The sequence below is a fragment of the Lithobates pipiens genome, unplaced genomic scaffold (genome assembly GCF_037356315.1).
Source record: "Lithobates pipiens isolate NorthernLeopardFrog02 unplaced genomic scaffold, aLitPip1_a1.2 Scaffold_8, whole genome shotgun sequence".
Taxonomy (NCBI): Eukaryota; Metazoa; Chordata; class Amphibia; order Anura; family Ranidae; genus Lithobates; species Lithobates pipiens.
This window is the reverse complement of record NW_027507903.1, coordinates 550537368-550560729: the sequence shown is the minus strand read 5'-3', so window position 1 is coordinate 550560729 and position 23362 is coordinate 550537368. Positions and strand designations below refer to the sequence as shown.

The window sequence follows — 23362 nt, the reverse complement described above, 5'->3', positions numbered from 1 at the left end:
TCCAGTTTCCTACCACACTCCAAAGACATGCTGGTAGGTAAACTGACTCTAGTAAATACATGTGACCTTAGATTGCAAGCTCCTCGAGGGCAGGGACTAATGGGAATGTACAACATGTAAAGTGCTGTGTACATTGTCAATGCTATACAAATACCTGTAATAAATGTGCTTACTATACCGGTCACTAGAATGTATGTTGTACATATGCAAGTCTGTTTGTTTACTCAATCACGTACATGGTTTTACCTGCAGCATGACCCACTGTCCAATTCAGGATAACAGCAGAGTTGCATAGATATAGTAGTGTGGGTTTGTTTTTGATTTTTTTACTAGGGGACTAAGGAGTAGAGGGCCAAGGCAGAAAGTAGATTTCAATGTAAATAAGACAAGACATCTCATTTAGCATAAAAATGCTTTTCTGTGCTGTACTAGCTTGTGTGATGTATGAAGGTGTCACTCATTTTACATACCTCATTTTCTAGACTATAGCGACCTGGGCTTCTTTCTTCATAGCCAACAGATTTCCCTCTATGCTGGTCCTTTAGTGAGCCCGGATACTGCCTGATACATCTTGCTGCTCTATTTTGGATGGCCTCCCGGCTACTGCTCCTCTGTTTCCTGCTTCGGAGAATTGCCTGTTCCAGTTTATGGGGCACAATTGAAACATTACTAGGCGGTTTGTTCATACAATATTCCAATCTGTGTAGATCCCTAGGTGAATGCATAATAAAGCTTTTGGGGCTTTCTGAAGAAGGGCGTTCCACTGAAGCTGCTTCTTGAGAATGTTGAAAATGATCTGGTTGTCCTAAGGGATGGATTTTCAGGTCCTGAGACTCCTCGGGGGTGGGGTTTTCCAAACTCTCATGATCCTCGGAGGTAGAGCTCTCTACACTTCCATATTCATCCGGATTAAAGCTGCTCTCAGATCCATATGGGGAAGGTGGTGGCAGCTCCACCCCTGAATCTTCTGATTCTGATTTCTCAAAACGATTACGTTTCCCAGTGTATTCACCATTTCCCTCTTGGTTAGCTGACAATTTGGGATAGAGGGAATCTCTAGAGATGCTGCAACTGGATGAAGGATCCATGAGACGCCGATAAACAGCAGTACTTCCCAGCAGTACACAACCCTCTGGTCGTTCTGTAATTGTGGAAGAAAAACAGTGTGTTAAAAAAAAAACCTTGTGCCAACAATATAGTGAAATAAATCAGATCATTTGCCAGGGAATTCAGCAACAGATTGGAAAGTGTTAACGTGGTCTTATCAGACAGCTGTCATATTACCGGTTTTAGCATCACAGCACAAGTTGATTTTTTTTATCTTCTGTTGCCCATGTACCTCACTAAAACACTAATAAAATATGGTCTCACTGTTCCAACTAATGACAGATGGATGTGTTTGATAGTGCTTTCTAAATGCATCTTGCTGTACTATGGGTATTTAACTGTAATAACTCACAAAGTCAATAATGAGAGGGAATCCATGCAAACCCAAATCTACTGACCAATTTCTACTGAATCCCTGCAATGATGTGCAGCTTGGATACTTCATTGTTAGCAACCATAATGCCGCGTACACACGATCGGAATTCTCGTTGGAAAAAGCTCTGATGGTTTTCCCGATGGAATTCGGCTCAAGCTGTCTTGCCTACACACGGTCACACCAAATTCCGATCGTTTATAATGCGGTGACGTACAACACGTACGACGCGACTAGAAAAAGGAAGTTCAATAGCCAGTAGCCAATAGCTTCTGTCTCGTAGTTGAATCTGAGCATGCGTGATTTTTGGCATGTCGGAATTGCATACACACGATCGGAATTATCGATAGAAAGTTTTTCCGTCTGGAAAATTGAGAACATGCTATCAATTTTTGGCTGGCGGGAATTCGGACAGCTACATTCCGATGGAGCATTCACATTTTCAGATGAAAAGCTCTCATCAGTCTTTTTCTGTCCGGAATTCCGATCGTGTGTATGCCGCATTAGACTGAAAAGGTATAACATCCTTCTATAGTGCAACAGGTGCATTCCGCAGTATCTCAACCTTCAAAATGATCCTCACATCTCAGGGAGCCCCTGCTAAAATGATTATATCTACAGCTCATAGTACATAGCGTGATAAATAAGTTAAAGAAAAAAATTATAAATGAAAAGAATAAAGAATTTGGGGTATCTGGTGTATTTGACACCCAAGGTTGATGATTTCTAAAAACCTGATGTTCTATATATTCATGAAGTTAAAATGAACCAAATGGAATGATATTAATAGGAAAAGCAGACAATGAAATGTGAAATGTACCCTCATATTAGTGGTCAATGGAGAAACCCCTCCCCCCTTACATTAGTTGGTGGTCAGTAGACGTGTACCCCGATGGTCAGTAGAGAAAACCCCTCTTACATTAGTGATCAGCAGAGAAGGGCCTCTTACACTTATGGCAGTGTGAAATAGACCACTTACATAAACAGTTGGAGGAAGAATGTCCTTTACATTTGTGTTTAATCAAGAAACCCACAGGAACCCTAAAGCCCCATACACACTATCAGATTTTCTTTTGATTTTCTCCTTCAGATTTACCAAAACCATATAATATGAGGTCAAACCTTAGGAGTTTAAAATTGTATGTAATCAGGCAGGCCCTTGCACTACATGGTTTTGGTCAATCTGAAGACAAAAAAAAATCAGCAGAAAATCTGATAGTGTGTATGGGGCTTTAGGGTGCACTGGTTGAGAAAGGCTAACGTAGATTATGAAACTCCAGTGTTCAAGTATCATGCGTTGAGCCTACATGATCAGCAATGACACAATGCTTTCAATCAATAGACATTGACAGTTCTATATTTAGATTTCACTGTATTCATCATTTCAATGCACTAGGAATCCCAAGCAGTATGAATACTCAACCAATGAGTGGGAAAAAGAATTACAAATGTATTTGCTAATTACTATAACAAATTCTTGGCATAGCTGGCCATAGATATTAGAATGTGGAGGAAGACTTTTGACTTCCCAACTATTTCTGCCTTCTCCAATACTCAAACAAAAATGCATGTATATTTGTAGGCCTCTTCCCAACTGTTGAGTACATTACCTCTATAAATGTACAGGTATATTTCCAGAAGATATCCAGACCCACAAGATGTGCTGCCAACACAACAATCCATATAGTAAATAAAAAATCCAGCTTACCCTAGCAAATAGCTATTTGTACCAAGACTCCCCGAAGGCCCATTCACACTTGTGTGTAGTGGCAATGCATAGTAAAACACATGCGATAACCCACATTACCACATTGTGTAGCAATGCAACCGCTCTATTTGTGATACCATTCATTTTCAATGGCACCCCAATGCATTGTACAGTAGAACTCAATGCACCACACTGCATAGTTCGTAAAAAAAAAAAAAAGGTCTTGTATTTTTTTTTAATCCATTGTGGTGTGTTGGCTGCCTACTCATAATGAATGGGCTGCATTAATGCAATGCACATTAGTGCATACCATAACGCGTATAAAGATTTCCCCATTGCACACCTGATTAGAACCCGCTCACATACGGGGTGCTGAAACAACCAGTGGAAGGAGCTGTGTGATGTTACAGAACAAAATATGTCACCACTGCACCTCCTTTTGAGATAACATGCGTTAACGTGCGTGCAAAAACGCACTGAAAAGTGTGCATGAGCTCCGAACAATATTGCCTGTGGCCCCCAGACAAATCGCTGGATTTATATTGTGTGTCATTGATGTGAATATGATTATTTCATTAATTGATTAATATAATAAGTTCATCAATGTGAAATAAAGTGGATTGTATATGTAATGTGACTATTCTATGCCTAGATATAACAATGACTTCATCGTCATTAAACAAGATATAAAGATATTGTGGTGAGCTTTATCATGGTGTCACCTGCATGTGTAATATATATATATATATATATATATATATATATATATATATATATATATATATATATATATATATATATATATATATATATATATATATAGCTATGATCTAATTGTGCAATCGATTAAAATGGTGCAATCCAGCAAACCTGAACAATCTTCTGCTATTCTTGTCCAAAGTTATCATTTGATTTTAAAACGTTCATAGATGTCTCCCTGTTCAATTACTGCCAATCACAAAAAAATCGGGAAAGAGGGGACTTTGTGCGACAAACTGCAGCTTCCCATTCAAGAGATGGGGACATTTATTCCTATTCCCTACTACTACAGGCTGACTGTGCGATCACACATTGCCTACACACCTTACCAATTAAATGCAATGCGATCCAGCGCAATCAATGCATGACGTATGACTCTCGTATTTGTAGCATTGATCAGTGATTAGAGAAGTATATAGATATATATACAGATGTATATATAGGGTGCAGACACGTACCTGTGCTGTGTATGGACAGCGCTCAGTCTATCACCATCCGCTCTCCTGGATGATCTGCGCTCACACTGACCTCCTCCGCCTGTCCAATCCCAGCTCTATCTGCTCAGTCCTACCTGCGTCGTGACCCCGCCCTCTCCATTCCTTATATGGCAGCTCTTCATCTGCCGCATTCCTCCCGTGCTGACACAGTGCAGCCTCTGTGCCGGGATAGTGGAATCCCGAGAGACCGGCCCGGCCGCATTCCTCCTCCCATCTGATAACACCGGTCACATCCACTGGGCATAATGGGGCGCACGCTGGTCTCGCCATCCACATGAATGGGGCACACCTTCAGCTGCATGCATGGTATTTCATCCAAGACTAGCACTATAGGCAGGGACATCGCCCTACTTCTGACACCATCCTCATCATTGTACTTCATACACCTACAGCTGACTGACCCTGCTTTCTCACACATCTCCAGTCCTTCATACATCTGCATCTGACCCTGGTTCCCTAGATAACACCTTCCTCATCATAGTCCTTCATACACCTGCATTTGACCCTTCCATCCAAGTCAATACCATCTTCATCCTCCATACACCTGCATCTAACCCTTCCTTCCAAGGCATCACCATCCTCATCCTCCATACACCTGCATCTGACCCTTCCTTCCAAGGCATCACCATCCTCATCCTCCATACACCTGCATCTGACCCTTCCTTCCAAGGCATCACCATCCTCATCCTCCATACACCTGCATCTGACCCTTCCTTCCAAGGCATCACCATCCTCATCCTCCATACACCTGCATCTGACCCTTCCTTCCAAGGCATCACCATCCTCATCCTTCATACACCTGCATCTGACCCTTCCAAGGCATCACCATCCTCATCCTCCATACACCTGCATCTGACCCTTCCAAGGCATCACCATCCTCATCCTCCATACACCTGCATCTGACCCTTCCTTCCAAGGCATCACCATCCTCATCCTCCATACACCTGCATCTGACCCTTCCAAGGCATCACCATCCTCATCCTCCATACACCTGCATCTGACCCTTCCTTCCAAGGCATCACCATCCTCATCCTTCATACACCTGCATCTGACCCTTCCAAGGCATCACCATCCTCATCCTCCATACACCTGCATCTGACCCTTCCTTCCAAGGCATCACCATCCTCATCCTCCATACACCTACATCTGACCCTTCCTTCCAAGGCATCACCACCCCCTCATCCTTCATACACCTGCATCTGACCCTTCCAAGGTATCACCATCCTCATCCTCCATACACCTGCATCTGACCCTTCCTTCCAAGCCAATACCATCCTCATCCTTCATACACCTGCATCTGACCCTTCCTCCCAAGCCAATACCATACTCATCCTTCATAAACCTGCATATAACCCTTCCTTTCCCAAGGTAAGCTTGTGGATCTCCTGCAACAGCTGGGGTACTACAAGTTCCAGCATTTCCTGCTAGATTCACATTTGTGGCTATACCAGACAAGTAGTCCAAACTGGTCCAATGTTTTGGTTCTGGTCATAGCTGGTCATAATTCTCTGACCCTTATTATAAAATAATTATTTTCATATTCTGATCAAATATAACCATTTTTGAGTTGCTTGCACTACCAGCTTTTGATTAATCCAAAGATAAAAACCTCTGGGTGGGTTGTAAAAGTGATTGGGTTGATAGATGTACCATTTGATGTATGGAACGGTCTTTTCAGATGGATAAAACTGATATCTTTAAGCCTCCACAAGTGATATACAAGCACTACAATGTGCTGCGTGTACCAGAGTAGATCTATGGCAGCCTTTCTGAACCTTTTTACTAGAAGGAACCCTAGAAATAACAGGGCCTGGTCATTGTGTTTACACAATGGCCACCTTTTTCACTCTCCTCTTCACTATCCCTTCCCCACTTTATTTATTTATTTTATTTCTGTGTGGTTTGTCACTGCACGTTTGGCTAGTAGGGTGTCGGTCCTCGGGCCAACCCTGAACATCTTGTGGGAGGGTGGACATAGGCCTTCTGGCTTGGTTCGCTCTCTCTTTGGGGGGTCTCCCTTCAGGGGAGCCCCTACCCTAGTACCTGGGTGGGTCTGTTTCGGCAGACCTTCCGGAGAAAGGCAGTCGTCCGGCTTCGGCTGGATGGGCCATGTATGGTACCTCAGTCCCCGTCTGGAGCCTAAAGCCCCGGGGGATCAGGGTAAGGTCCTTCCTTGTGGAGGACAGCAGACACCCGTTGCACGTTTTTGTGTTCACTCTCTATGTGTGTGCACTTTTTTTGGCACCGGGTGGAAGTTTTTGGGTTGTGTTTTACACGCCACAGTCTTTTCAATCGAAAAAAAAAAATAACAGGTGTGAATGTAGCCTAGCAGGCTTATATGGTAATGCAGAACCCGTCTGCGAACAAAAACCCGTCGACAGTCTGTAGAACGTCTGTAGCAGTGCCGTTCCAGCCGGCTCTGAGAGCCGTGAAAGCCTGCATTATGCAGCTTCCTGCCTTAAACATGAATATTCAGAAAGGTTTGCTTATATAGCTTTTCCAATGGGGTGGGGGCTGTGCACTAACTATTCCACAAGTTAGAATTTGCATACTATGGGGTCCATGCGGTTCTGTACTGTAAAGGCACTATAGCACTGATGCCTAGTATACACAATCAGAAAATTTGCCGAAAAAAAATAAAAATACAGCTTTCAAAACGATCATACGAAAATCTGATCATTCCTACACAACTTTCAAGAGCCGATCACGACAGTTCATGCAAAATTATCCTAAGGCACAAACACGAAAATTGTTCTCGTACGATACCAGAACAAACGATTTTTGTTTGAGTACAATATTTTTCCAAAAAGTCTGGAAGACCAAGACTGTGCGTATTTAGAAAAAAAAAGAATACATTACAATACAATACAATGCATTACATCACTTCTGAAGTTTTTAGTATGAGACTAGCGTGCAAAAAAAGACTATCATTTATCCGATATTGTCATCATGTGTATGAGGCTTTAGAGTTACTATCCTTGCATTTGTAAGGTTAGTTTCACAGCTTACACCTAGTGACAGGTGTATATTATATGTGTTTCCTTCAGAAGATTTGTTAACATCTCAATTAGAGAATCATCAAATAATGTAATGTGAACAGGGATTTCCAGTGATTTACATACCTCTGTGTGTATCATGCTTTTTAATCATCACTCACACAATACAGAATAAGTCATAGCCCCAATATAAAGGTCCGAGCTTGCTATTCTCTAACCTCTATATCACCCATATGATGCTGTGCTTTATTGACTAAGAAACTCTTTGTGGAATTTATCGGAGTGCAAAGTCACATTCCAGAGATATGAATAATGGAACAGGATGTGACCTAAGTATTTGTACACGTAGGGATTGTACTTATCCGTCTCTGTGCAGAGCCAGATAAGTATCCAAATCTGCACAGAAGCATCGACAAAACTATACCTGAGGACAGTTCCATAGAAAATAAAATATATATAACATCAGTAGCATATACTGTATGCCAATAATGGAAATAAAAATATTAGATAAATGCTTAACAGCCCTATGATGTTAAAGTGTTTTTAAAACCTAAAAGGTTTTCTACTTTAAAGGATAAGTTCATCTTTTAGAAAAAAAAATAATAAATGCAAATTTTTTTGCAGGTAAAAAAAATGTGCATTTATTATTTTTTTCTCTTTTGGAGCCTGTAAGGCCCCTTTCACACCGAGGCGGTTTTCCAAAAAACCGGCCCCTTTCACTCCAGTGTGAAAGCCGGAGGGCTTTCACACTGGAGCGGTGCGCTGGCAGTACAGTGAAAAAAGTCCTGCTAGCCGCATCTTTGGAGCAGTGAAGAACTGGGGCAGCGCGGCTATACCGCGGGCTAAGCGTCGCTGCAGCGGCGCTTTTCGGGTGGTTTTAACCCTTTTTTGGCCGCTATGCGGGGGTTAAAACCACCCTGCTAGTGGCCGCATACCGCCGCTAAAACGACGGTACAGCGGCGCTGATACTGCTCCCGCCCCAGTGTGAAAGGGGCATTGCACCAGTGATCAGCAGATCTCTGCTGCCATGCCGGTCCCCTTCAGATCTGTCGTTATATCCCTGTGCCCATTTATCCCGTATGGGCAGGCAGATACACTGACAAGAAGAAATGAATGAACTACCACGCCGTTGCACAGCGCCATGGTAGTTCAATGAGAACTACAAGTCGACAACCGCAAAAGGATGTTGGTATTGTAGTTCATTCACACACAGAGCTGTGTGAATGAATGACGCAGCCGAACGGGTGGAGCCCAGCACAGCCGCGCTGATTTTAAAAAGTGACAGCTAGTAGGGGAAACCTCTCCCTGTGGGGCAGCAGGCAGTGACTGCAGCATTGGGAACATGTTATATGTTCTATCCTAAATATGGGTGGAACATGTAACGTTCCCAAAGGTGAACTTATCCTTTATTGCATTCTATATGAGTTCTCCCATAAAAAGCATCTTTCTATGGGGGCAATCGCTGAAGAGGAGGGGCCAGGAGTGCCGGTGGGGGACCCCAGAAGAGAAGGATCAGGGCTGCTCTGTGCAGGATTTGTATAGCGTCAGCAGTTTGTGCAGTCCAGAAAATGATGTGAAGAATTGGAACATTACTAGCAATGACTGCCCATTTAAGGATTAATTTCAGATTTGTAACAAAGGAATCCAAGGATCGGAAAAACCTGCTACATAGTAGCTGAGGTTGAAAAAACACACAAGTCCATCAAGTCCAACCTAAGTGTTTGATTATATGTCAGTATTAGATTGTACATCTCTGTACTGTATGTTGCAGTCATTCAGATGCTTATCTAATAGTTTTTTGAAATTATCGTTGCCCCTCGCTGAGACCACCGCCTGTGGAAGGGAATTCCACATCCTGGCCGCTCTTACAGTAAAGAACGCTCTACATAGCTTAGGGTTAAACCTCTTTTCTTCTAATTTTAACGAATGGCCACGAGTCTTGTTAAACTCCCTTTTGCAAAAAAGGTTTATCCCTATTGTGGGGTCACCAGTACGGTATTTGTAAATTGAAATCATATCCCCTCTCAAGCATCTCTTCTCCAGAGAGAATAAGTTCAGTGTTCGCAACCTTACTGTGCTAGTACACATAGAATTTTCCTGATGGTTTTAAAATTGGCAACCAACATCTGTTCTTTTTTCTCCAAAAATTTGGCAAGCCACCCTATAGCTTATGAAAACTACAAAGTTTTAATGCTCCATTACCTAACATTCCACAGAATCGCAAAATATGTTCCTAGTGCTTCTCCTAATTGCATCGATCCTGTGGCTCTCCTGGATATATGCTACGTATTTGGTTGACATATTATTACAGGTACTTATAGGGCAGTCAATTTATGCAGCGCTTTACATATACAGATTATTGTACATTCACATCAGTCCCTGCCCTCAAGGAGCTTACTAACTAAGATCTCTAACTTACACTCATACATACCCATACTAGGGCTACAATTAACCTTCCTAGAATGTTTTTGGAGTTTGGGAGAAAACCCACACAAGCACAGGGAGAAAATGCAAACTGCGGGCCAGTACTGCCATGCTTGAGATTGAAACGGAAGACTCTAGTGCTGCTAGGTGGAAGTGCTAACCACTTAGCTCCTGTGCGGCCCATCCCAGAGTGTGCAAATTGTGGATTTATATTTAAAATTTCCTTAGAAACCTTCTGCATGGCAAACTCCCATGGAACGAAACTGATACAGCAGTCAAGCAAAAGTAAAACATTGTTCCCCAAGGGTCCCTAAAACAAAATTTTCCCTATCTATATGGCACAGCCTAAAATGTAACAAGACATTACCTTTTTTATGCGTCAGCTATCACATGAAACCTTGCCCTTAAACATTAGGTAAATTTTTTTGGGATAGAGTAGTAAAGGGAAAGAATCCTTGTCCAGTGTTTATTGCAATTTATGTCTCGGTTAGGGAGACTTAAGCCTTGTACACACGATCGGAGAATCCGTCGGAATGTGTCCTATCGGACCGTGTTGTCGGATAATCCGACTGTGTGTGGTATGCATCGGAATGTTTCCGTCGGAATATCCGTCGGACCCAAATTTCCAACTTGTTGGAAATATTTCCCGACCAACTGGTTCGATCGGACATACTCCAATCATGTGTAGAGAATTTTGATCGGACCAAGTGCCATGCATGCTCAGATCAAATTCCTACATCAAAGCTATTGGCTACTAGCCTGAATGTAGTCCCATTGAAACAAAATTACGTCATCACGTTCTGAAAGATCAGATTTTTCGACAACTTAGGCCGCGTACACACGGGCGGATTGTCTGCCCAACTTAGTCCGCTGAACCGTGTTTCAGCGGACAATCCGCTCGTGTGTGGGCTTCAGCTGACTTTTTCAGCGGACAGTCTGACGGACTAAGTCTTTCGGAATTTCCGTAATTTTGTCCGTCCAAACTTGGTTTTGTCCGTCCAAACTTGGTTTCAGCGGACAGTCCGCTCGTGTGTAGGCAAGTTGGACGGACTAAGTATGGCGCATGCTCAGAAAGGATTTACACGGCCGAAGGTTGCATTGCAGTGTATTGGACGTCGTATTTCTAGTCCCGTCGTACGTGCTGTATACGTCATCGCGCAAGCTTTCAGTGGACTGTCTGTTCATCGTGTGTGGTCAAGTCCGTTCATTCAAAAGTTGAACAGACTGTCTGTCGGATTGTCTGACGAACTTGTACGCGCCCTTAGTCCGACCGTGTGTATGCAACAGTTTCGGACAAGATCCGACTGACAAAATCCGACGGGCAAAATCCGACGGATTTGGTTGTCGAAATCTCCGACCGTGTGTACAGGGGCTTACTTTCTATTTGTCCTGGTGACAGCTGTGACGGGGTCTGAAAATGAAGGAAAATCCAGAATGTTTGAGTTGTCACCAGAACAGAAAACAAAGGGAACCCTTCTAATGCAGATGCTTGTTTTGATGTTAACTATCTAACAGAGACGTCTCTTTATTTTTATTTTTATTTTTATTGTGAATAACAGATAGGGAACTAGGAGAAATCTCTTGAATGGGACATAGATAACAAAAAGGGCTTTAACCATTGCCTACTCAAATTTGGCTTTGATATCCTTTAAAGATGATACTTAAAAAGAAACCTCCTAATTCTTACAGAAACACTAATCCGACCCAGAGCTGTCACCACCAAAAGATTGACGTTCCATCCTGACCAGTCGAAGGGCCAATGTGTCCTTTGAAACCTTCTGATCCATGGGGTTGTGTGTGAAATCCTCAATCATAGGAGCCATGAAAGAAAGTGACCCTATCTAAATTGGATATCTATGCGAGGTGAGTCTAGTGGCAGAAACCATGTAAGCACTCAGATCTGGTTTTATGTCTGCTAATGGACTGTAGAGTAGCCTTTCAAGTATAACAGAGAGGCAGACTGCCAACCTATTAGTGGATGATTGGACACAAGTTACTACTTCTTTGTGGAGACGGGTGTGGAAATAAACTTTTGTCTATGGCAGACGTTACACAACGTATATATAGAACCAGACCAAAGGGAATGTGATCAGGCAGACATGTTTGTCTCCATCTGATTTTCCAAGTATCTGATTAATCCCAGACGTAATTTCCCTCAGATTACAGAGTCGGGCGGAGATACTCAATACAGTTTCTATTTCAGAATATGGTGGGTTTTCCTAGCAAGCTATCCTGGCTTCCTTTACAAAATACAAGCATTTCATACATAACTTCAATAATTTCCCAGATATGTGAAATATGATTTTTTTTTCCATGTTCAAGTTAAAAAAAGAAAGAAAATCAAAAGTTGTAGTTTCCTCTTCACATAAGGCCATATATGGGTTGTCCAATCCATCGTTTTGCCTGCAACTTGCAGATTGGTATGGCTGTCTGTTATAAAGGCCAACTTGAATGGGTACAGACAAGGGAGGAATTGGCTGGCAGCCCTGAGTTGAGATACTCAGACATCAATCAGAGTGGGACTTGCAGTCTGTGACATATGCTGGGCACTATTTATCATTATGATCCCTGTTCAGATCTGTAATCACAGAATTGTATTCCAGCACTGGTTTCCCTTGTGGCTGTTTGATGTCATGTGACCAAATGCCAAAAGCCAAAAAGGAAAATGTACAAAGACATGTCACAATAAACCATGTCCTTTAGGAACACCCACCTATCATCATGCCCACTGCCTACCAATCAATGATGACTGCTGGTGGTGATCCCAATGCAATCAAGGTGGATCTTTCATTGGAAGGCCTTGTATCAAGAGTACCAAAGATTCAAAAGAACCCCTTGTTTTGGACTTTAAGAGGCACCAATATCTCTAAAACACCCAACCCAAACATCTTATGAGAGCAAATGGAGGTGTTACCATTAACAATAATCAGAACTGTGCTTTCTTATCCATAGTTGTATTTTTAAATCATTTTCCTTCCTTCTTGGAGTATTGTGAGGTGTATGATCATGAACATTAAAGGTGTAAATATACAGTCTGGTTAGATGGGTCTCTTAGAAACTTTCTTTCTGTGATTATTGGACAGAAGGTATAAAGCAGGGGTTTCAAACTGGCGGCCCTCCTGCTGCTGTGAAACTACAAGTCCCATCACGCATACGGGAGTAATGCTTGTATCTGCCAGCCTTGCAATGTCTCATGGGACTTGTAGTTTCGCAACAGCTAGAGGACCAACAGTTTGAGACCCCTGGTATAAAGGATATGTTTGTCGACACCATATCAATTGTGTGAGCCTTTAGGGTAATAATATTGTGTAACCCCCTCACCCTTCACTGAAAAACAACAATCTTTTTGGTCTCACAATGCCATATAAAAAGGATATTCTACATGTAGCAAAATCTTTATTTCTAATTTTGTTTGCTATTAAGATTTGTATGTAAAAAAATACATGTTAGACTCTAGCATCCTTTCCCATAAGCCTGGCAGATATACAGTACAGGTGATGTATCTGTATACAGATGAGGATGTGAACATTTGGCCTGGAAGGGGAAGCAAACAACCAACTGGTCCTTAATTAGTAGGAACACATTCTACAAACTAATGAAAGTGTACCACCAAAGTGCCATGGTACCCCACTGATTAATGGGCATTGTGGAAGGTGGGTGTTCCTATAGAACTTGGTTTATTCATTTTTACATCTTCCTTTTCAACTCTTGCATTTGGCCACATGACGTGTCAGAGCCACAAAGGAAGTCAATGCTGTGATTGCAGATCTGAACCGGGATCATGAACCTAGTACCCAGCATATGTCACTGACTGACACACACTGATGTCTGGATGGTGAAGTATCTCAACTCAGGGCTGCTGGCCAAATCCTCCCTTGTCTGTATCCATTTAGTTTGCCCAGTTTGACTTGAACAAGTGAGCTTTAGTCAATAAGACTAAATTGGACAGCCCAGTCTCTCCATACATGGCCTTGTGGGCAGAGAAATATGACATTTTCATAATTTTCCCATTTTGTACATTTATTTTAAGTATGTAAAACTAAATAACTCAAAAAACAATCTACATGTAGAATGTGACACCTGTTTTTGTTTAACTGTAACTCAAATGTGGAAAAAAAAATCTATTTGTGAAAATATTTCAATTATGTATGAAATGCTTGTATCAAGGAAACCAGAATAGCATGCTAAGAAATTCCACCATATTCTGATATGGTAACTGTACCGGGTTCCTCCGCCCGGATCTGTATTTTTGTGCATGTCGGGGAATTATCTGATATTTGGAACATCAGATGGAGACAAATGTTATCTGTCTGATCGTGTACCTTTTAGTCTGATACTATATTTACCTTTCATAACTTCTTCCTTGTTTTACCTTAGACAAAAGGTTCTTTCCACACCTATCTCCACAAAGCAATAGTGACTTGTGTCCAACCATGCACTTATCGGCTGATGGTTTGCCTCTCTGCTAAACTTGAAAGGCTAGTCTACAGTGTGTGTTAGGTAACAGTGTCTGTAGTGCAAAAAGCCCATAAGTAGCCTTAAAAGCAGATCTAAGTGTTTGCTGCACTCGTCTCGTGCCTTGTGACAGCCGCCAAACCCACCTTGCACAGATATCAAATTTAGAGTCATTTGCCTTTATGGCTCCATGTAATTGTTGGTTTTACTTTGCAACTGTGATATAATGGAGTAAACTTGGCAGATCTCTCACTCCTTCAGTGGGTTGGAAGGTATTATTGTGGGATTTCAATTGCCCAACTTTCCCAGGAAGCAGCAGAGTTTTTTTTTTCTTTACTTTTTTTGGTCAAAACTTTCATTTTTAGATATTTTTTTAAGCAAATTCTATATGGGGGGATTGGCAGTAAAGGGGATTACACATTAGCAATCTCCTATTCAGCAGGTGCTCGCTATATTTACCTATGCACCAGATTCATAGACAATCCTAAGAACAGAGGTAACTTCCTGACATCCACTGTATTCCATAAGCTACAAAACCTTGAACTTCATTTTGAGAGGAGTCTGAAATGAGAACTGTCAGTGTTGCTCTTCATTTTCCAGTGCAGCTTTTAATTTGATCTCATTAGGTATATCTGCCAAACTGACAGTTCTATGGTAGCTGACTCAATAAAACATGCAATTAGTGGCTGAACATTTGATTGAGACTTCCCTGCAAATCTCACCCTCGCCTACATGAAACTTTGTCAATACAAGCTAATTATAAGATTAAAACCACAACTAGAGATTGCAGTAACACCTTCCTTAAAATAAAAATGAACTGCCTATACAATAACACAATTGTAATACAATAGGGTTCATCCCACCTCTTTACATTCAGATGTCGTAGGGATAACCCAGAAGACCATGTAGTGGAAACAATACCCAATGTAGCAACAATTACTACTGTACAGATAAGACTATGGGTTTCATTTGATAAAACTGGAGAGTGCAAAATGTGGTGCAGCTCTACATAGAAACCAATTAGCTCCCAGGTTTTTTTGTCAAAGCTTAAAGTGGAATTCCACCCAAAAAAAAAAAAAATGTAATTATGCGCATGAAATAAATAAAAGAAAAACATTTGGAGAAAAGTATACCTGTTGCTAGGGGGTCCCTCGTAATCTGCCTCCTTACTCACCTCGGGTCCTTACGTCACTTCCCTCGGCGCCGGAAGGGCGATCAGCTCTGCCCCCTCCCTCTAGGCAATCATTTGGGACAAGTCACAGGTCCCAGATGATGCCAGTCACGCCAGCTCACACATGCGCAGTGGGTGTCCTGCACAGCCAGGTGTCCACAGTTACAATGCCGGCGCCACCAAGCAGAGGAGGAGACAAGCGGGGCTGTGATTCCCCAAATCGCTGGACCCTGGAACAGGTAAGTGTCCTATTATTAAAAGTCAGCAGCTGCAGTATTTCTAGCTGCTGGAATAGGATAGGATAGGAATCTTAGATTGTAAGCTCCTTGGGCAGGGACTGATGTGAATGTACTGTATAATAAATATGTAACATGTAAATTGATGGAACTATATAAGTACCTGTAATAAAATAAATAAGTGCAAAAGTTGTCATACCACTATTTTTGTGAAGCTATTACAGTCATACATGAAGACAGTGTGATGCCGTGTGATGTGATGTTACAAAAAGTCTTCAAATATTTAATCAGTGACCACATTCGCATTGTATATACACAAAGCAAAAAACCCAACAGGATTATAATAAAAGCCAACGGGATTATAATAAAAACTTGTATTAATTGTACAGATGGCAAAGAACAGCGCCCCACAGTGGTACACATAACACAGTGAGCAGCACAAACTAACAAGAGGGAATTTAGGTTATCAGTACTTTAGAGATTAAATTAGTGGAAAACAAGAACATTAAGTGTGTATATTGTTTTTGGATGATTAGACAATGACTGAGATATATCTTAAAATTATAGACAATTTTATTGTAGCCTTTAAATGACACCTAATTTTATTTGTCTCTTTCTTTCACCTTACAATGAACAGTCCCTCATTGTGATTATCCCTCCCATAGGATTGCATAGTTATTTCTCTGATGTGTTTATAGCAGGCCTACATTTACAAGGAGAATAATGTAAAGATATATAGCTGGCCTTGTATGAGAGCTCATTTCACTTCGTAATTAGTGAGTTTTTTTCTACTTGTCAAGTTATAAGTGAGTCTGGGTTCACACATGTGCGGAGCGAATTGAAGCTCAGGTTTCCCTGCGAAGAGAAAACTCAGTTGTTCAGCATTTCATGTCAGTTTTTGAACAGTATCAGCTCAGGATTGCTTCAGTATTTTTATCCTTTTATCAGATGCGTGCCCATACAAGATAATGGGCCTGAATTCGCACCTGAGCCGGACCGAACTGCCTAGAAAACGCACACGTTTTTTGTGCAATGGGGCGTGCGAATGCACCGCAGATATGTGAACCAGCCTCATTAAAATTAATGTATTTTGACATGTCCTGCGAATTGGATGCGGTGTAAGCCACATCTAATTCACATAGGTGTGAACGGGGCCTAAAAAATGATGACAAAGAAGTATCAAACCTAAATGCTAAATTTAATATGAAGCCAATTTAAAAAAGAAAAGCACAGAGCAGCCATGTTTAAAAAACAAAGGCAATCAATTAGATATTGGTCTAGGTTCACATCTATGCAGGCTGCGATTGATGTGTTTTTCAGGCACATTTTGGAGTGCATTTTGTGTTTTTAAACCCTCGTTTTTTTATGCCTTTTTGCATGCAGTTTTCATGTATTTTTCTTTTTTTTTTCTCTTTAACCACTTAAGTCCCGGACTAGTTTGCTGGCCAAAGACCAGAGCACTTTTTGCGATTCGGTACTGCGTAGTTTTAACTGACAATTGCGCGGTCGTGCGACGTGGCTCCGGAACAAAATTGACGCCCTTTTTTCCCACAAATAGAGCTTTCTTTTGGTGGTTTTTGATCACCTCTGTGTTTTTATATTTTGCTATAATAAGTATCCCCCAAAAATATATAAAAAAGTTTAAGTCGATACGTATTATTCTATATATTTTTGGTAAAAAAAGGTATTGATTGATGAGCAAAAGTTATAGTGTTTACAAAATAGGGGATAGTTTTATGGCATTTTTATTTATTAAATTTTTTTACTAGTAATAGCAGTGATCAGCGATTTTTATTGTGACTGCGACATTATGGCGAAAACATCAGACATTTTTGACACTATTTTGGGACCATTGTCATTTATACAGCAATCAGTGCTATACAAATGCACAGATTCCTGTGTAAATGACACTGGCAGTGAAGGGGTTAACCACTAGGTGGCAGTGTAGGGGTTAAGCATGTCCTGGGGAGTGATTCTAACTGTGGGGGGCGTGGCTATGTGTGACACGTCACTGATCTCTGCTCCGATCACAGGGAGCAGAGATCAGTGACACTGTCACTAGACAGAATGGGGAGATGCTCGTTTACATTAGCATCTCCCTGTTCTTCCTCTCCGTGAGGTGATCACGTGTATCCCCACGGATGTCGAGTCCGACTCACAGAGGTCCCGGCCAGCGTGCGCACGATGGCACGGCGGCAAAGGAAAAGGCCTTGTCCTTTGGGGCAGGGGGCCCCCAAAGGACAAGGCCTTTTTCCCAACAACTCTGGGCGGTGGTTGTGGGGGTCTGCAGGCAGGGGACTTATCGGAATCTGAAAGCCCCCTTTAAGAAAGGGGGTCCCAAGATCCAAGCCCCCCATCCATGTGAATGAGTATGGGTTACATTGGCTTCCCGGTCTGCTCCTTAGCAACCAGCTATATACAGTGTTTTTAAAAAAACAAAAAAAAATTGCATCATAAACACAACACTTGCGTTTCTGGTGCGACTCAATTGAAGTCTATTACATGCAAAACACGGGGAAAAAGTCACCGACCCTTTCCAAAAACGCACTGGCTGCAAAACGCATAGGTGTGAACGTGTAACATAGGAAACCATGTTAAATGGACTGTAGTGCATTACTGCAAAACGCACTAAAAACCGCATAGGTGTGAACGTAAGGTCAGTGTTTTGAATAATGAGTAGTACATCCAAATGAAAGTTGAATCCTGATTGTTTGCATGTTTCTCTTTGCATCATATTATAAAACAGAACTAAAAAGCTTAAAATGTATGAAAGAAGGAATTCACACAAACACATGCAGGCTCAGTTTAGTGACATTTCTCCACAAGCCTTAAATGTATACTGTATACATGAGAATGTATAAAACATATAGCATATCAGCCTATGATTCCAGGCTGTTATTGTTGTCCTCTGAAAATACAAGTTACCTGGGTTTTTTGGACTGTAGCACACTAAGCCCACGTACACACGGTCTGAGATTTTGCCAACCAAATCTATCGGATTTTGCCCGTCGGATTTAGTCCGACGGATTGTGTCCAAAACGGTTGCATACACACGGTCGGACCAAGTTGGCGAAAAATCCGATCTTTCAGAACGTGATGACGTAATTTCGTTACGATGGTACTACATTCAGGCTAGTAGCCAATAGCTTTGATGTAGGAATTTGATCTGAGCATGCGTGGCACTTGGTCCGATGAAAATGCTCTACACATGATCGGATTAGGTCCGTCCGGCCCAGTTGGTCGGAAAATATTTCCAACATGTTGGAAAATTGGGTCGGACGGAGATTCGGACGGAATCAGTCCGATGCAAACCACACACAGTCGGATTATCTGACGACACGGTCCGATAAGACTCATTCCGACAGATTCTCCGACCGTGTGTACAAGGGCTAAGGCCTGGTTCACACCTATGCAAGTTGCAAGTTGCAAGTTGCATATTCTGGTTGCATTTTGTATTTTTCAATACACATTTTTGATCCATTAAAGTCTTTGGAACCAAAAACCAGAAAAAGTCCCAGGCCCTTTCCATAAAATGCACATATGTGAACATTACCCATAGGAAACCATGTTCAATGGACTGTAGTGTGTTTCTGCAAAACTGAAAAACGCACTAACAAAAAGCATAGGTGTAAACCAGGCCTCGGAATCAGTTAAACAGAAAATATTGATTTAGCATGACAGCTAGGAAGAGAAGTCAGCAATGGCATCCTTCAACTTCGCCCACTACAGGTCTCTTTAAAGCGGAGGTCCACCCTAAAGTGGAGCTTTCGCTCATTGGAACCCTCCCCCCCTCCGGCGCCACAATTGGCACCTTTCAGGGGGGAGGGGGGTGCAGGTACCTGTACAGTACAGGTATCTGCACCCACTTCCGGCGTAGATTCTGCAGAAGCTACGCCCCTTTCCGCAGAATCTACGCCCCTTTCCGAAGGTCCCCCGCTGCCTGCTGGGAAACACACGGATCCCAGAGACAGCGGGGACCATCCTTATTGCGCAGCGCGACTCGTGCATGCGCAGTAGGGAACCGGGAAATGAAGCCGCAAGGCTCCACTTCCTGATTCCCATACCCGAGATGGCGGCAGCAGCATCCGAGAGACGATCGAGAGATCGGCTTCGGGTGCCGACATCGCGGGCGTGCTGGGCGGGTAAGTGTCATTATTTTAAAAGTCAGCAGCTGCAGTATTTGTAGCTGCTGGCTTTTAAAAAAAAAAAAAACGGCGGACTCCCGCTTTAATATTTATACATAAGCGATCAAAAATAAATTGCAGAACGCTGATATTATTGACTTTTCCTTCTAAAATACTAATTGTCTGGCTTCTATGCTAATTAAATGGCCTCAGGACTGACCTTGAACTAGTATGCAAATTAGGAGTTCTGTCTTCACTCTGCCTTTGCAGTACAAGGGCTGCTGCCTGTATAAATCAATGACAGGCTGTGGCTGTACACTGGTAATCCAAGCATTTACTTGTCTAAAGGAAAATATGAGCGTCTCTGAGCGCTACCTGTCAGCATCCAGGGCCCACATCTGTCCCTATTTGTAAGTAAATGCTTGCATGTGCAGTCACCAGTGTACAAACACGGCCTGTAATTGATTTTTGACATGCAGCTGTACATAAACACCTATCATTTCCAGTTCATGGATACACTTATTTTTCACAGTGTACGGTTCTCTGCACCCTAAATGTAAACATTATATGGTCCTAGTTCCCAATTGTCACTGATTTTGAGGAACTGTCACTGATTTGGAACAATATCCCTCTCTCTCTCTTTTCTCCTCATTTGTGCCTCATTTTGGTCTGATCTGTATAGTTGTATATAAAATGCACTTTTTGTCTTTCAAAAAGTACTTCCCAGTGCTAAAGCTTTCATTCAATTTCTAAATCGCTGCAATTGTAACTTTTAAAAGCCAGAAAAATAGATAGTAGTGGTAAAAAAAAAAACACTTGGGGGTTTAACTAATTTTTATTTTGTATAATTCTCCTTTAAGTGGGCATGACAGGGGGTTTATCCTATGCCTGCATACTTTTGTTAATAGGTGTACCTCATTCCCATGTCAAAAAGTTGGGGGTATGTATGGTGATAACAAATGCCAATAATGCAAAATGGTAATTATGCCATTGTGACATAGTATGTGCTACAAAGTAGACAAAAACTCACCCAAGCTCTACCGCATTGTAGTTCGATGAGCTGAATAACGGTGCTCAGGCTTGTTGTGTCCCATAAATATCAAAATAACAAGAAATGCCGGCAACTCGATTGCTTCTTCTTAAATCTTTATTGAGCACTAACAGCAGTGCGACATCTAAAGTGCTAACATGTTTCGGCCGGAGCCTTTCTCATAACAGCAGTGCGACATCTAAAGTGCTAACATGTTTCGGCCGGAGCCTTTCTCATAATAGCAGTGCGACATCTAAAGTGCTAACATGTTTCGCCCGGAGCCTTTCTCATAACAGCAGTGTGACATCTAAAGTGCTAACATGTTTCGGCCGGAGCCTTTCTCATAACAGCAGTGCGACATCTAAAGTGCTAACATGTTTCGGCCGGAGCCTTTCTCATAACAGCAGTGCGACATCAATTGACAAGCAGCAAGGAGGTGTTTTTTCCCTCCTTACTGACTTTTTTAACTCCTAAAATCCTGCAACACTGTTCTGAAACCATGTGGATTGCACGCATTTGCAGGACAGTTGTATTGCAGCCTCATTAAGGGAAATGGGTTGCATTCGGCAGGCGGTACTGACCACTGAGTGCGACAGCAGTGATCATTTTTCTCTGGCTCACCTGCGTATTTTTACAACCCCCAACTACAAGCGTAAACGCGGCCTTAGAGTTAACCAGTCATGAAGCAAAGTCCATAGGGGAGCTCCTGACATTGATCTGTGTCTGAATTAATAAAAAACCCAAATCCTTAGCAAAAGTAGCATTAAGCAGTAAATCTGGACCCTGTAGGTTCAGAGGAAGCTCACGTCTTGACCCAATTTAACAAGTGCTACAAAAGTTTCTGCACATAGGAAATCTGTAGGATCGATAAACCAAATCGAATGTTTTCCTAACGTCATCTTGGATATTATCAGTAAAACCTCCTGTTAGTTACCTTCACTCCAAAGCGCCCCGAGGTTTAGCTTCCTGTGGCGGCCCAGCATCTTGCTGTGATAGATGTACAGACTGATAGCTCTGCTGGCAAAAATCCTCCTTGTGCTTCAGTATGTGAGAAAGACTGTTCAGCAATGTGGGAGTGAGTGTGGGATAGTCAGATAAAAGCCCCTCTGTGTGTCTCTGGGAGGGGTCATCCATGTCAGCTGGCTGGAGATGGGAGGTATTGAAGGGGGGTATTTAGGCTATTAATGAGCTTTTATGTCTTTGGAAAAACTCTTTTGTCTCTTCTCACACTGCCAGTTGAAAGAAAGACTCAGGCCTGGAAAAGGTGTGACGTCACAGTCTGCTACTGTTCTCACAGGCCAGAGCTAAAGAGCTCACACTCTAATATAGACATAATACAGCAGGGTGTTAGGTCATAAACAGATGTGGAGGTACATAATGTCGAGGTGTCAGGTCAGTGTCACGCCGTCCCCTACTGCTGTCATAGGCTGGGCTTTACTAGGCCTACGTTGAAGAGCAATGTGACATTAAAGGCAACTGTTCCCATATACCTGACTTGTTCTAGCGTTAACACATTGACACTAACATGGTGCAGGAAATGTTTAGTGTCACTCTGTGCTGGTGGTCCTACAAGTGAACCCAAGTATTAATGATGTACCAGAGTGATGTTCAACTGACACACATACGACCCTGTGTGGCCATGCTCACTTTTGGTGCTTTAGTATCCATTGTGCCCTTACACCAGCCATTCTCATCCAGAGTTCAGTGGAATCCTAGAGTTCCTACAGAGGTTGCTATTAGTTCCTTGAGCTGTGGCAGATTGACAGCCCCATTTGATAGCGTTAGCTCTGGTGGCCAATGTCACTTGGCAGAACCAGCTGCATGACACCAATGAGCTAGCTGTCTGTAAGGATGCCATTCTTCCAAGTGGCCACAAATGTAAGGGGCATGTTTCACATTGACCTTGGATGAACTGATTTCAGAAGAGGTTCTCCCTTTTTTTTTTTTTTTTTTTTTTTATCAAAAAGAGTTTTATTAAGGAAATAAAACACAAAGAAAAAAGCAATACAGACAAGGCAATGCCAATACATCCTCAAAAATAAAAATAAGCATTGCAAACACAATATATACCAATAGAGAAGCACATGGAAAATAGAGAGAAGGACAAGACATTCCAACTTAGCCATATATGAGTTAGTACAGCATCCCAGAAGGGGTTCTCTGAGACCTGAAAATGATTTCAGTGGGTACCTCTAGGGGAAAAAAGATTGAGAAAGGGTGCCTTACACAAAAATGCAGAGAATAAATTAGTGATACTACTAGTAATATTAATACTCCTGTAATAACCTATTATTATAATTTATTCTACCAACTTTTGGTCCCACTTTCATTTAACTGCTGGTCTGGCAAAAACATTTATTCACTATAGATTTTATGAATTTATAGTAACATTTTCTAGGTCAAAAGAACAGTAAAGAGAGGTCCCAGAACCCAGTTGACCCAAATATAGTGTAAAAAGGACCCTAAGGGACCATTCACACTT

General features: G+C 42.0%; 1 protein-coding gene across 2 annotated transcripts in view; it reads right to left on the bottom strand.

Moving 5' to 3' along the window:
- The window catches only part of CUNH8orf58 (chromosome unknown C8orf58 homolog), a 29678-nt gene extending 7738 nt beyond the window's left edge, over positions 1-21940 (bottom strand). Inside the window, exons 1-2 of one of the 2 annotated variants that reach the window (XM_077469856.1) lie at positions 21815-21940; positions 471-1141 (exon numbers count right to left, since the gene is read on the bottom strand). In XM_077469856.1, coding sequence (XP_077325982.1) covers positions 471-1141; positions 21815-21863 — 720 coding nt within the window. In that variant the 5' untranslated portion in view covers positions 21864-21940. Of the gene's footprint in view, positions 1-470; positions 1142-4405; positions 4547-21814 lie in introns of those variants that run through there. The other variant, XM_077469857.1, reaches the window with a different exon arrangement.
- Positions 21941-23362: the final 1422 nt, after the last annotated feature.